General features: G+C 48.8%; 1 protein-coding gene across 3 annotated transcripts; it reads left to right on the top strand.

The window, feature by feature from the left end:
• The first annotated feature begins 1,186 nt into the window (after nucleotides 1-1,186).
• On the top strand, nucleotides 1,187-11,237 carry D2HGDH (D-2-hydroxyglutarate dehydrogenase). Of its 3 annotated transcripts, XM_059822635.1 has the most exons (10): nucleotides 1,187-1,256; nucleotides 1,520-1,950; nucleotides 2,545-2,602; nucleotides 4,184-4,323; nucleotides 5,023-5,216; nucleotides 6,309-6,477; nucleotides 7,526-7,669; nucleotides 8,095-8,237; nucleotides 9,403-9,568; nucleotides 10,831-11,237. In XM_059822635.1, the coding sequence occupies exons 2-10, from the start codon at nucleotides 1,527-1,529 to the stop codon at nucleotides 11,088-11,090; spliced, it is 1,698 nt and encodes a 565-aa protein (XP_059678618.1). In that variant the 5' UTR covers nucleotides 1,187-1,256; nucleotides 1,520-1,526; the 3' UTR covers nucleotides 11,091-11,237. The 3 variants fall into 3 exon arrangements, with proteins under 3 accessions (XP_059678618.1, XP_009814600.2, XP_059678619.1); XM_009816298.2 differs by having other exon boundaries at nucleotides 1,187-1,950; XM_059822636.1 differs by lacking the exons at nucleotides 1,187-1,256; nucleotides 1,520-1,950; nucleotides 2,545-2,602; nucleotides 4,184-4,323 and adding an exon at nucleotides 4,416-4,448.
• The last annotated feature ends 3,013 nt before the right edge of the window (nucleotides 11,238-14,250 follow it).

The raw sequence follows: 14,250 nt of genomic DNA on the forward strand, positions 1-14,250 counted from the left end.
GCTGCGTGAGCGCGAAGCTGACGGCCCTCGGCTCCGAAACGACGGCCGGGCAGCACAGCACAAGCCGTTTCGTTAGCGAGCACATTCTGGGGCTGGGAAGAACAGACGTTTTCTGCTTTTAACCAGCGAAGCAAAAAGGAAAATAAGCTCCAGAAGTTTGCATCAGCCCTCAAAAGGAAAGGTAGTTCGCTAGGAATGGTGAACAGCGTGAGGCGCAACATACTCCTCCTCTTCATGACATAACATCTCTAATGCGTCAGAACCTCTGACATCTGATATCAGCAATAAACTGTCCCACTTGGAACACACCAGCGTGGGGGCTCTGCCGGGCTCGAGAGCATCTCTTGGCCACGTACACCTGACTTAGAGATTTTTTTAAAACTCCTTATATACAGAAATACCCGTAGCCTTCATTTTTGCCTACTAAAGGGTTTAAATCTTTCTCCTGAATGTCGAATGTACGGTGTTAAATACGCTTTTCACGGAGAAGGGTGAACAAGGCTGTGATACACGTAAAGGAACGTTCCACTGAAGATTGTCGCGTCACCCAGGTACCCTGCGGGGCTCAGCTTTATTGCAGCTCGTCCAAACTGGAGGCGAAACGACCTTAACCCCGTCGTTCTGGTTTTTTAAAGGAATTAGATCTATGTTCCCTTTGTAAATGGAAGAGAATATAAATCTTTTTATTAAAAAAAAAAGGAATGTAAAATAAAAATGTATATCTGTATTTTTGGATCATGTTCTAGATAACGGATATATTGTTATAAATAAAGTATTTTTGGGAACAAAGACCTATCAGAGTGTGTTGCGGTGGCGTGGGAGTGCTGGGGGGGGGGTGCGGCGGCACCGTGGGGGTGAGCGGTGCGGGGACCGCGGTGGGCAGGGTGCGGGCGAGGCTGTGCTGCGCGGGAAGCCGTGGCCGTGCCCCGCGTGGGGCAGTGTGGGGCGGGAGGCGGCCCCGCAAGGACGCGGTGGGGCGGGCGGGCGGGCGCTGGGACCCAGGCGGCTCCGCGGTCCCGCGGGGAAGGTGGGCGCTGCGCGGGCCTCCTGCCGCCAGGTGGCGCTGCCGCCCGCCCGCGCTGAGCGCATGCGCATTGGCAGAGTCACCCCTGCGGCCTGACCGCCTCAGCGGGCCCGGGCCCGGCGGCAGCGGTCCGACCGCCATTGCTGCCTGCACCAGGGCAGGCCTGAAGCTGACAGGCCCAGAAACGTGGGCGGGCGGGGTGGGTTTACCCCCCCACCCCACCCCCGAAGGGGTGCGTGAGGCTGCCGTGTCCCGGCTGGGGTTTGGCGGGTGGTTGGTCGCAGGGGAAGGGAGAGTTTCTGCCTGAGGCCTTATGCGATGGGTATCCCCCCTCCAGCCGCCCCGGGGTATCGCCTTGTCACAAGTCGGGGGGCCTCTTCCCAGCTCCTCCGCAAACTGGGAGAGCGCCTGAGTTGCTTCCTCTGGGAGACGAACCCCCAGAGCCGGGGCAGGAGGGAGGGGAGCTTGCACATGAGCTAGGCCTCTGCTTTCCAGAGCGATCATGGGGCTTTCCTCTGCGGTCTCCCGCTGCTCTGTACGGAGCCACTGGACTCGGCTCAGACGGCTGACAAGCTTCCACAGGAGGATCATGGCACAGCAGAGCGCGCCTTCTGCCCCGGGGACACTTCAGCAGAGGAAACCGCCCGGTGCACCCACCAGCTTGGTGCCCACCAGCTTGGTGCGCACCATCTTGGTGCCCAGGCCCTGCGGGGTGAGGCCTCGGGGCAGGAGAGGGCTCCACACAGCCTCCACCGCCTTCCAGGAGGTCATGCTAACTAGTGAGCGCTACGGAGTGCAGCGGCTGCCCTTCTCCCGTGTGTCCGACAGTGATGTGGCTTTCTTTGAGCGCATAATGCCAGGTAGAGTCATCACAAATCCAGAGGAATTGAAACCATTTAATGTGGACTGGCTTAAATCAGTCCGAGGTAAGTGAGGTTGTTTATTTTTCAGTTTGGGTAAAGCCTACTCTCTGCTTCCGTTAAGGTACCAGAATGAAAAGTCGGCCAAAGAGAATCTCATCTCTGTTTATAGCAGACCGTGTCTTTACAGACCAGGCAAAGAGAGTTTTCCTCATAGAAAACATTCCTTTGAGAATTAGCTGATTTCTGGTAATCTTTCAGGCTTTCCTTAAAAAAAAAAAATAAAAATCGAAGCCCTGTTAACTTACTGATTTTTTTCCTGAAACAAATCAGTTCAGTTAACAGTTCCTGAAGTTTTGGCTGAACCTCAGAAAACAAGTATTGTTAGTTTTCTGTTATTTTTGTCGAAGATTTCGTGAGAATATAAAACATTTCCCATTGCCCCCACTGGCAACCAAGTCTACGTATACAGACAAAGCTTTTACAGCGCTTTAAGGGAAAACCCGCTATTGAAAATGTTTGTTTTAAAAGTGGTTAAAGTGACTCTGCCTCACAGTGCAGGGAGTGTTATTATTTCAGACATCATGCTTTACCACCTCTTTCTTTCTGACCTCTGTAGAGCCCACAACTTGCCTTGAGAGTCCCTTGCTTTCATTGCAGGCTGTAGCAGGCTGATGTTGAAGCCGCAGACAACAGCAGAGGTGTCTCAAGCTCTCAGGTAACGTGTGCCTTTTCTGCTGGACTTTGTGATAAGCAAACTCTGGTTTAGTCGGTGTCTTAGGTGAAGGGGAACTTCTAGACGTTCAGGCACGAATTGTTCAACCATTGGAAGGACTGAAGCTGTTTTCTGCTTGACTGCGTGTCTTGGGGTTGAGCTCTGGTGACTTCGGCTCTCCCTTCTGTTCTTTATATCCCCACTGCCCTTGGGCTGCACACTGTTTTCTGATGTACCTTTCGTTCCAGCTGCTCCCAGGACGGGAGACTGCACGCTGTTGCTAGCCTGGGGGTGTGCATGTTCTGGCAGGTAGGCAGTGTCGCTCATCTAAAAAAACGACAGGTTCCTAATGAGGAATGTTTTCACATAGGGAGCTGACATTTTTCAAGGCAGAAAGGGACTTGAACCTGTGCCTTGTATTTCCCAGGCCCAGTGCTCTCTCTGGCCCTCGGCTTTTCTGGGGTGATGGTGCCGTGTCAGTATGAGGCAGAAACAAAGGCTGAACTTTCATTTGTTTTACAAAATAAAATTCATCTTTCCTGGCCAGATGTCCTTGCAAAGGCTAAGCGGGCAGGGGCAGACTTCTCCAATCAGCGTTGATGGTTTTGAGTAGAAGGGTCTTAAGAGTGCTTAGTCCAGAGAGCAATGGCGGGGAGAGATTAGCAAGTGGAATTCAGTATTGATGATTTTGCTGCTCTACTAAATTGTCAAAATTAGGCACTGTACCAGTGCTTAAGAGGAGCAGTTGTGTTGAAGGATTCAGGAGGGTCCATCTGAAGAAGTAAAGAAGGTTAGGCCAGAATCAGCAGCTTGAGGAGCTAATGTTTTGTCCGCTAAATCAGTAAGAACACTTCCCTGGTTCGCTGGTGTGAGCGTGGCTCCAGTTGGGCATCGGTATGCAGGATCGCTGTTTGGCTGAAGAGCTAAAAGCTGCATGAACCTGCTCCTAGCTCCGTTAAAACAGATAGACAGAGCACAGTAAAGTCAGGGCTTTTGAAGTAACTGCTGGTGCAGCGCGGCTTTGTGCTGTCTGTTGTGCAAGAACTTCTGTGAGTTTGGAGAGGATGTGATGGGTGGTGCTTTGCCGGGATATGGCAGGCTGGCGGGTGAGGAAGGTGAGGCATAGATGCACGTGCTTCGTTGCCTATAGGGCATTAATTTCTTGAGGGGAGGAGGAGAGCAGTAATGTCTTAAACCGCTGCCAGAGGTGATCTGTCAGAGCCCGCTGAGGAAGTCAAGTTGTTAACAGAGACTGCTACATAACTAGTTTACGTATAAACAGAGTGAGCTGTCATTATCCAGGCAGATGTCGCGTGGCAGATCTGTCGATACGCGCGGGGGTAACCCCAAGTGTTTGTTCCTTTGCTTAGTGCTGGGTGAGTTTAGTGAGGAGTTGTGCTTTCTCGCTTTTGCAGTGAAACTGTCCCTTTGTATCAATTTGATCTTTAGGCTAAACGCTGCTTAATTTTAAGGGGCATTGAGCACTCTTGCAACAGTGGACTTTCACGTGGAGGTGAAACTCTTCTGATAGACTGGATTATGGCCTTAAAATGCATAAGACTTCAGAAACCTTTTTCCTTCCAGGTACTGCAGTGAGAGGAACCTGGCAGTGAACCCACAGGGAGGTAACACAGGCCTTGTTGGGGGCAGCGTTCCTGTCTTTGATGAGATCATTCTCTCCACTGTTCTCATGAACCGGATCATCAGCTTTGACAAGGTGTCTGGTAAATATCGTAGAGACGTGAGGCACAGAAACGAGTCCCAGGCCCTCAACCAGCCACTTTCCTGGGAGATGATAACTGCAGGATCAGCAAGGTTCAGCCCAGCAGCATCATAAGGGGTGTCACAGGTTTGTTTCGTCCAGGCTCCTGCTGCTGATGTAATGCTTAGGTTATAACAGTAGCAGATGTAAAAATACATCTGGTGGAAGAAAGAGGAAGAAAGAGAGAAGAGAAATGTGGACATCCTATTACCTCTTTATAAATCTAGATGAGAAACCCACCAGGTGGAGCAGAATGACAGTGTTGAAGAAGGCACCTGATATCTACACTAGCAGAGGGAAGGGAGGGGTGGGGAAAACTTACAGGTTGCTTGGATTTGCAGAGTGAGGAATCGGGCTGGTTTGAGTATTTCAGTTCTTGGAGAGAGCGAATGAGAACAACGGGCAGAGATATACTTAATGTCATTCTGTTTTACCAGTCCGGACTTGAGGATGACCAGATGTTAAGGCAATGGCAAAGCACCCTCGCCTTGAGGAGGGGTAGGACAATGCCCTGTAGCATGCACAGACTGCTTGTGTGTTTAAATTGAATGCCAGAAAGTTTTGGAGGAAGAGGTGGTTGCATCTGCTTGTGCTTATCCCGCCTCTTTAGGAGGCACCTTCTTCTTTCGCATCAGCTTGTAGCAGGACGTTTGTGTTTCAGGAATCCTTGTGTGCCAAGCTGGCTGCATCTTAGAGAAACTCAACGAGTGCTTGGAGGAGCAGGGGTTTATCATGCCACTTGACCTGGGAGCGAAAGGTAGCTGTCACATCGGTGGTAACGTGGCCACAAATGCTGGAGGCTTACGGCTCTTGAGATACGGCTCTCTCCGAGGGACAGTGCTAGGACTGGAAGTGGTAAGGCGAGTACCTGGCAGGTCCCTTCTGTGTTTGAACCGCTACTTCTTACCTTGTTCCCTGCTGTTCTAGCCCATAGCTATCCATTATGCAGCCAAGTTCCTCTCCAGGCTTCCACTCTTAACTTTTCCTTGTATGGCTTTTTTGAGAAGGGGCAACAAGTGTCTTCGTGTGTGTAGCATCTGTTATTGCTACCGCAGTTTCCAGCTTCCACCTCTGTCCTTACAGACAGAAGAAGTGATGTTAGGTGATTTTTCTAATCCAGAGAAGTGAAAAGAAGGTAGAGAGAGATTTGGTGATCCCAAGTTACCTGCATGAGGTTGGTTCCTCTGTGGAGCCGTGGGTCTCTGGTACACTCTGCTAAATCCATCCTACAGTACTCTCTTCTAACGGCTGCTCACTCGACTTTTAGCAGAGCCGACCACTTTGGGTTTGTTTGGCTGCTTGTGCCCAACAGGCCTGTGCCTCTGTGTGTAAAGGCAGGGATTAGTGGTTCTAAAACATTTCAGGACTTGGGAGCTGAGAGCTAATAGGAAATAAATTGGGTGGGTAACAAAAGCCTGGTTTGGTTTTATTGCGTAGGCCCAGGAAGGAGAGCTTTTGTCTCTCGGGTTAGTCCCTCTAGCATCAAAACAGCCTTTAATAACTTGTCTTAGAGACATTCAGCCTTGATTTAAGGCTCAAGTGGTGGAGGGCTTACTTCATTCTGGTTAAGCGTGTTCACTGCTTCAAATACTGTTCCTTGTTTCTATTGAATAATGGGAGCTAGGGCTGCTAAGAACGTCTGATCTTGTCCACCACTGGTAAGAAAAGCGGCGTGAACTCTGTCTTCTGTTATTACTTGTCCCACTGGAACGTGTGCAAACAGCACCGTAAAAAAAGAAGCAGAAAAGTTTGAGGGAAGGCTCAGGTAGGGTATAGAGGGGAGGAAGAGCTGGGAATGGACGAACAGTGACGAGACTGCAGGGAAAGGCTGCAGCTGGTGTCCACTGCTCAAGACTGGTGGCAGCTTTTCGGCAGCTTGGTAGTAGACAACCTTATGACAGCAGATTCCTACATAGGTGCTTTGACTGGGTCTCCATATTCCCACAGGTGCTGGCTGATGGGTCAGCTCTGGACTGCTTGGCATCTCTGCGCAAAGATAACACTGGCTATGATTTGAAGCAGCTTTTCATCGGATCCGAGGGCACCTTGGGAGTTATCACTGCTGTCTCCATACTGTGTCCTCAGAAGCCTAAGGCTGTGAATCTGGCATTCCTAGGTAGGAGCTGATATTAATAATATCACACCTGAATTCAGAGGCTGGGAAGGGACTAGGGATGGAGAGAAGAAAGCGCTGATCCGCTTCAGCATCACTACCAGCATCAGCTTGTTTCTGAGAAATAGTATGGTGCCGTATGTTAAAATACCTGTGCAGGTATTTTATATCTGTGGTGTTAATGTGTAAAATACCTGCAAGGGCAGGTTGCTCTGCAAGGGAAGGGGAGCCAGGAGCTTAGCAGGATGAAGAGGCAGGCAGGGCAGTGCCCTCACTGACGAGGGCCCGGTCTGACAGTACCCAAGCAAGGTGAGCAGGGCAAGTCTGGTGACAGTAGGCAGAGGCAGACGCAATCCACCCATCACCGAGTGAGTCCGTAGTGACAAGGCAAGGCTGGGAAGTCAAGTTTGCAAGTCAGGGTCTGGATCAGTGGGGTACCTGGCCAGGCACAGCTGCTTAAAAGCTGCTTCTGAGTGAGCCTCAGAAGGAGTGTCCCTGCTGAGGCTTTTTACCACAGTTGTTTGTGGGGAGCCTTCACTGAGACTGGTTTTTTTTCCTCAAAAAACTCCAAGGCCAGCAGGAGCTTCTCAAACAGCTTGCTCATATCAGATGTGGCCTTGAGAGCAGAGAGCTAAACTCCTAAGAGGGCATGAGTAGACTCCAAGTGCTGACAGACCTGTGGAATATGTGCAGTGGACCCCAGAATTTGCCTGGACTCTGACAGTGGCCCTTAAATTCCTCTCAGGTTGCCTTCTTGCCTGTGCTGAGAACTGAGAGCGGGGCAGACGTTTTGGTACGAACTGTCTTAGAGCGTTCGAGAGGTCCTTGCCGCAGCAAATACTAATTGCTATATTCTCCTGCTGTTCTGCTCTGAAACCTTCCCCAGCTGAAACCATTACCGGAACTGCTGATCTAAACCCACGCAGGGTAGCTGTTTACATTTTCTAGAGATGGGAAAGATGACTTGAAGCCTGACCGACTTTTTAAAACTTTTTACAGGATTTTGGGGGGCTGTATTTGGTTCTGATTGCCCTCTGTGTTCTGTCTGAAGGGTGTCAGAGTTTCGCTAAGGTTCTGGAAACTTTTACAACCTGCAGAGCCATGCTGGGAGAGATCCTGTCTGCCTATGAGTTCATGGATGAGAAGTGCATGGAATTGGTTGAGAGACACCTCAAGCTGTCCAGCCCAGTGACAGGTACCAGTGTCATTTGTGCTATAGAAAGAGACATTGTACTGCTTGGGGATTTTTAGCCTGATTTTAGATATATATATATATGTCAATAAGCATGTGGGCATCCCTCATAATTTTTGTACTCGGTATGCAATTCCAAACACATTTGGTGGAGGAAGTCTTTAAAGATAAGACTTTTTATTTCTACTAGTTCCCACAAAACTGCTAGTTTTCTGAAAAGTGGTGGCTAGGTAAAGGATAGAGCATGTAAGTGAAGTGCCCTACAGATAAAAGACTGCCACTTGAGCTGCCCTTCCGCCTGGCACCAGTCTGGGCAGTAGAGCGACCTCGTGAAATGTGCCAAGCTTGGGAAAAGCTTCAGAACCTGCACTAAATTCCTGTGCTTTTACCCCAGAGCATCTGCTTATTCTGTTCTCCCTCACTTTCAGGCAGCCCTTTTTATGTTTTAATTGAAACTTCGGGCTCCAACTCGACCCACGATGAAGAAAAATTGAACAACTTCCTAGAACAGGCCATGACTTCTGGTTTCGTCACTGATGGAACTGTGGCAACGGATGATAAGAAAATAAAGGTAAGTCATCGTTTCCGCTTGTGCAAATCTCTTTGACATGATTCTCTACTTGGATTTTTATTTCTAGTAGGGAAATGGTCAGACTGATGTTTGGTATAAACACCCCCGAGTAATCTCGTAGCTTGGAGCGTTGATCTGCTCAAGGGTAGGAAGGCTCTGCAGAGGGATCTGGACAGGCTGGATCGATGGGCCGAGGCCAATTGTATGAGGTTCAACAAGGCCAAGTGCCGAGTCCTGCACTTGGGTCACAACAACCCCATGCAACGCTGCAGGCTTGGGGACGAGTGGCTGGAAAGCTGCCCCGCAGAAAAGGACCTGGGGGTGTTGGTCGACAGCCGGCTGAAGATGAGCCAGCAGTGTGCCCAGGTGGCCAAGATGTGGTGCTTAGGGACATGGTTTAGTGGTGGACTCAGCAGGGTTAGGTTTATGGTTGGACTTGATGATCTTAAAGGTCTTTTCCAACCTAAACGATTCTGTGATTCTTGTTTGGCATATTGAGTAAGACCACTAAGAGAGAATACTTACCACTGCTGACTCTTCCCAGGAGGCCTGAGTATTTGGGGTTGCAGTGGATGTTTTCTCTTTTAAAAAGATCAGAATAATGAATTACATCTTTCAGTAGTTGCTGGGGTAGGACCCAAACTGCCTGAAAACTATCAAAACCAGAAGCTGAGTTGTCAGCGAGGCCAGGAGTTAGCAAAGTCCTGTAGGCCAGCGTGACAGTGTTAGAGCCAGCGACTGTGGTCCCAGGGAACAAGAGAGACACATAGTGTCTCAGTGAGGAGGAGAGTGATTTGTGTCTGCTCAGTGAACATGAGTCCTTTACACTGACCCATGTTTCTTCCAGTCGCAGTTCCCAAACCGACCCTTCCAGCACTAAGCTGGAGGAGGCACGTCCCCACTTCTTGGGAAACCCAAAACAGTTTGGAGAGAATGCCCATGCTGTGTTCTTTCTGTCTGGGGTACTGTCAAGCTCGAAGAGTTGGTGTATCACTTTACGGTGCTGCCAAGAAGGCATTATTACTAGCTTCCAAGAGGCAGAGGATATCGAGGGAAATCGATGTTATATGTGAAGAATCAAGGCTCTTTTTCCCTCCGTGCCACAAAGCCTAGACCCCAAGAGGTACTTGGTTTATTTGGATTTCTTTGATCTTTGATTCATCAGATGCTGTGGAGCCTGCGGGAGAGGATCACAGAGGCCCTCACTCACGATGGCTGTGTCTACAAATATGACATCTCTCTCCCTGTGGGAAAGCTGTATGATCTCGTGACTGACATGAGGGCTCGGCTGGGCCGGAGTGCCAAAAACGTGGTGGGCTACGGCCACTTGGGTAAGTGTAGATGCTGGGAAAGAAGGTGATTGCTCTTTTGTGCTCCAGGTTTTGCTGTGCAACTTCCTAGTAGTTTTAAGGGTTGTTTTTAGATTAGTGAGAGGCATAGACTAAATAGCCGACAGCTGTCAGAAGAGGAGGATGCGTAAGGATCTTTGTGCTTGAATTTCATTGCTTTCAGACTGTATTCCACGTATTAATAGCAGGTTGCTAGCCAGCCAGCCACTGAACTGGTCATTTGTATCTTCTTGCTCTGTACTTTCTATTTAAGTATGTATGTTGTTTAATTGGACCATCAGTTTGATTAATGTACTTGGAGACATATGGTAGATAAACACCTTGTTGTCCAAAGTGATTAGTTGTATTGGAAATCAATTATGTCTGAGCCATTAACCCTCCAAAAGAGAGTGATAAAAGTAATGCACAGAAAGACCAGTACATTTATCAGAATGCTTTGAAACCAATTTAATTTTACATACAGGTAAATTGGTAGCTTGGCAGAGCTGTTCTGTTTAAAAAAAAAACCAACCAAAACCAAAAAACCACTCTTCAGCACACTTGATTTGAGATTATTTGAAAGAAATGGAAAGACAGGTCTGCATAACAAAGGCTGCCTCTGGTAGCTCTTGGTGTTGAGGCTTAAGCTGTGTACTGTGAAGGTTTCCTGGGATGCAGGAAGAGGTTCCAGAGTGAGAATGACTAAGTTGTGTTTATCTTTGTGTGTTTCATCTTCTGAATACACAGCAACTATGTTCTTAATCAAATATCATCACGGGCAAGTGGCAAAAGGAGAAAATGTTTTGCTTGCTTTGTTTCTGTTGACACAGTGCCAAAGTGCATTTAGAACATCGGATAAGCATAATAGGGAGGAAGCAAGTGACGAAGGGGCATATTAAAATCTAGTGATCATTATGAAATACCATTGGGGAAGTCTTTGGCATGCTGTCTCGGTAGTGGGACAATAATTAATGCAGCACAGTTGTTTATTTTAAAATCACAAGAGTGGGAATTTGGAAGTAGCTTAACTCAGTACAGTATTTGAGGAAGTTTTCTGATAGCATGGAAAAACGAAGATCCTATTTGAATTATTTGTACATGGAGAGGCCTGATGTTTGTAGAAGGATCGTGAACTTGTCTTTTGCATAGTTTGGAGTCTAACAAAGGCATCGTTGTTTGAGTACAAGGAGGAGACAGTAATGAGTCTCCATTGCAGGGCCACTGAGTTTTTCTTACAGACCCACTTTTGCAATGTTTTCTTCCAGGAGACGGAAACTTGCACTTGAACATCACGGCGGAGTCCTATAGCCATTCCCTGCTGGATGCCATCGAGCCATTCGTGTATGAGTGGACTGCAAGATACAGTGGCAGTATCAGTGCAGAGCACGGACTGGGCTTCAAGAAAAAGCAGTTCATTCAGTACAGCAAACCCAACGAGGCAGTCTTTCTAATGCAGCGTTTCAAAGCCATGTTAGACCCCAAAGGGATCCTCAATCCGTACAAGACTCTGCCCCCCAGTTCCTGAGAGCAACATGCACTGAGAAGCGAGCGGATACCATCACGTGAGGGTGGCATCTCTAGCTCGGTAACTGCACTTTAGCCATAAACAAACTGATGGATCAAACAAGCACGTGGAATGCTCCTTGTTTTATTTGCTTAGTGTGATGGAACGAGTAAAGGAACGTGGTTCCTCTTTTCAGGGATGCCTGCTCTTTTTGAAGAAGAGCACATTACTGGTTTTGACTGTGTGGGTTTCCTATTTAATCTGAACACTGAAACCAAGCACGCAGATACTGTGTGTGGGTATTCCAGCTCGCTTTCCCCTTAGTTTACTCTGATATATTAGCGAAGTGACACCAGCCAGAGGAGGCATTTTCTCACTTGGGGCGTGCAAGTGAAGCATCAGAGGCACAGGAGAAGAACCTGTGGATGCTATACCACCATCTCCAAGTGAAAACGTTGCTCTTCCTTGCTTGTTTTGATCTAATACGCTTATCCAAAAGCCCCCAACAGCATCAGGTTATGGCCTCTTCAGAGATGCCACCTGCAGGCTGTCCCCCATAGGCATCAGTGTTGTCCCATGTACACGCAGATACAGGTTTGCAGTCCTGGAAGGACCGGCCAGAGAAGGAGGGTGTCCAGAGAGCTGGCTTCTGGGTGGTATCAGCTGGAGGGGAAATTCCAGCAGCCAGGCTGAGGGAGGAGATCCCAGTACATCTGTCTGGCAAGGTCAGGCTTTAGGCATGCCATTATTTCCTGCTTCCTTGTCTTCCAGTCTGTCTTTGACAGCAAGTACTGATTTGCTCTCACAGAGGGCAAGAGCCACTATCCTAATGATTTACAGAGATACCTAAAATCTGTATCCCTCCCAACCAGCAAACTAGATTAGGCTGGGTGGAGATAAGGACAGCGATTTTAAAATCGCCCACAGTTTTCTCTGCACTGTGCATGCGGTGCCTTAACGCCAAAGAGATTTCTGCGCATACCAGTACTGATTTATTTTCCCCAGGTGCCCCCTTACCCTGGCAGAGGTGGTTCTGAGGCTCTCCAGCCAGTGGGCAGACTGGTACCTGCATCCAGTGCCCTGCTCGAGTTGGTGAGGCCACAGAATGGTTCAGGCAGCTATTACCCCAAAGCAGCTTGGAAGATCTGGCAATAGTCAGGAAAATAAAAGAGGAGGAAAATCAAATCAGCCTTTCTGGCATTCAGGAGGTTCCCTGATTGCAAAAAATGCATTAAAAAAATAGGCTTACTCAAGCAGGAGGGCGAGAGAAAAAAGATGGCGGTGTAGGAAAGTATCAGAAGTCGGCGCAAGACCTAACAGAAGAGGAGGGTGATCTTACTTTTAAAGTACGCTGATTTTACTCATGTTCATTCTCTCATCACTTTTGCATGCCCTCTCACATGTGTCACCTGTGGTGCATGTCCATGTGGTCCGGCCAGGGACACTTGTGGGAGGATAAGGGGTGTTTGGACATGTCTTTTATACCTCTTAGGAATCACTGATTATTATGGAACGATCCTTTTGACTCGGGATCTTGCTTGATCCTCCACAAATCCCAGGCACTGTCTCTCTTTCCTCAGTTTGAGTATTTTTTTTTAGTAAAGATTTTTAGTCAGGCTTTTGATACTGTCCCTCACAGCATCCTTCTGGACAAGTCCAACTGTGAGATGAGCGGGTTCACGGTGCGCTGGGTGAAGAACTGGCTGAAGGGCAGGGCCCAAAGGGTTGTAGTTGAACGGGGCTACATCTGGCTGGCGACTGGTCACCAGCGGTGTTGCTCAGGGCTCAGCCTAGTACCAGGTCTGTTTAATATTTTTATTAACAATCTGGAGGCAGGAGTTGAATGCACCGTTACAAGTTTGCTGATGATACTAAGCCAGGAGCTGCTGTTGACTCTCTCGAGGGACAAGAGGCCTTGCAGAGGGATCTGGAGAGATTGAGCATTGGACAATGATTAATGGGATGAAATTTAACTAAAGTCAAAATGCCGGATTCTGCACCTAGGACGGGGTAACATCGGGCACGAGGATAGATTGGGAAAGGAGTGGCTGGAGAGCAGCCCTGCAGAAAGGGACCTGGGGGTGCTGGTCGGCAGCAGGCGCAATAGGAGCCAGCAGCGTGCCCTGGCAGCCGAGAGGGCAAACCGCATCCTGGGTGCATCAAACACAGCATCACCGGCCGGGCAAGAGAAGGGATTGTCCCGCTGAATTCAGCGCTGGTGCGGCCTCACCTCGAGTAGTGTGTGCAGTTCTGGGCCCCACCGTTTAAGAAGGATGTGAAGGTCCTTGACTGTGTGCAGAGGAGGGCTACCAAGCTGGTGGCAGGGCTGGCAGGCAAGTCCTGTGAGGACTCTGGGTTTGTCTAGTTTGGAGAAAAGGAGGCTGAGGGGTGACCTCATTGCTCTCTACAGCTGCCTGAGGAGGGGACATGGAGAAGGAGGTGCTGAGCTCTTCTCCCTGGGATCCAGGGACAGGACGCCTGGGAACGGTTCAAAGCTGCGCCAGGGGAGGCTCAGACTGGACATTAGAGAAGCATTTCTTTACCGAGAGGATGGTCAGACACTGCACTAGGCTTCCTAGAGAGGTGGTCGATGCCCCAAACCTGTCAGTGTTTAAGAAGCATTTGGACAATGCCCTTAATAATGTGCTTTAACATTTGGTCAGCCCTGAAGTGGGCAGGTCATCAGTTGGACTAGATGTTCGTTGTAGGTCCCTTCCAACTGGACTATTCCATTCTAACATGAGCTTTTTTGTTGGTGGGTTTGGCTTTTTTTTCTGCAGTCTGTCTCTGTTTTGAGATGACAGGAAAGATTGTCATTTACAGTTCGATGTACAAAACCGTGTTGGAACCCTTCTGTTACCAGAGGGTGAGTCATCATCTGGTCTACTCAGTGTTTGCTAGTCACATCCGTATTTACAATATCTGCCACTCTCTTAACCTAGGCTCTGTTGTATCCAAATGAAGCAGGTGATCGGGAAAAACCCAGGGATTTGCCAAAGGTAAATCATGTCACACTAACCTGACCACCACCTACGACAAAGTAACATTTCCCATCGACACGGGGAGAGCAGTGAATGTTGTTTGCCTGGAGGTCAGCAAAGTGTTCAACACTCCCGCAGCCTTCTCCTGGACACGCTGGCAAGGCACAGACCAGATGGGTGGTCTGCGAGATGGGTAGGAA

This window comes from Gavia stellata, chromosome 11, assembly GCF_030936135.1.
Source record: "Gavia stellata isolate bGavSte3 chromosome 11, bGavSte3.hap2, whole genome shotgun sequence".
Lineage (NCBI taxonomy): Eukaryota > Metazoa > Chordata > Aves > Gaviiformes > Gaviidae > Gavia > Gavia stellata.

Coding starts and splice junctions, on each gene's coding strand:
- D2HGDH (XM_009816298.2), top strand. CDS start 1,527: ATGGGGCTTTCCTCTGCGGTCTCCCGCTGCTCTGTACGGAGCCACTGG. Junction 1,951..2,544: donor CTGGCTTAAATCAGTCCGAG/GTAAGTGAGGTT, acceptor CTTTCATTGCAG/GCTGTAGCAGGCTGATGTTG. Junction 6,478..7,525: donor TGTGAATCTGGCATTCCTAG/GTAGGAGCTGAT, acceptor TTCTGTCTGAAG/GGTGTCAGAGTTTCGCTAAG.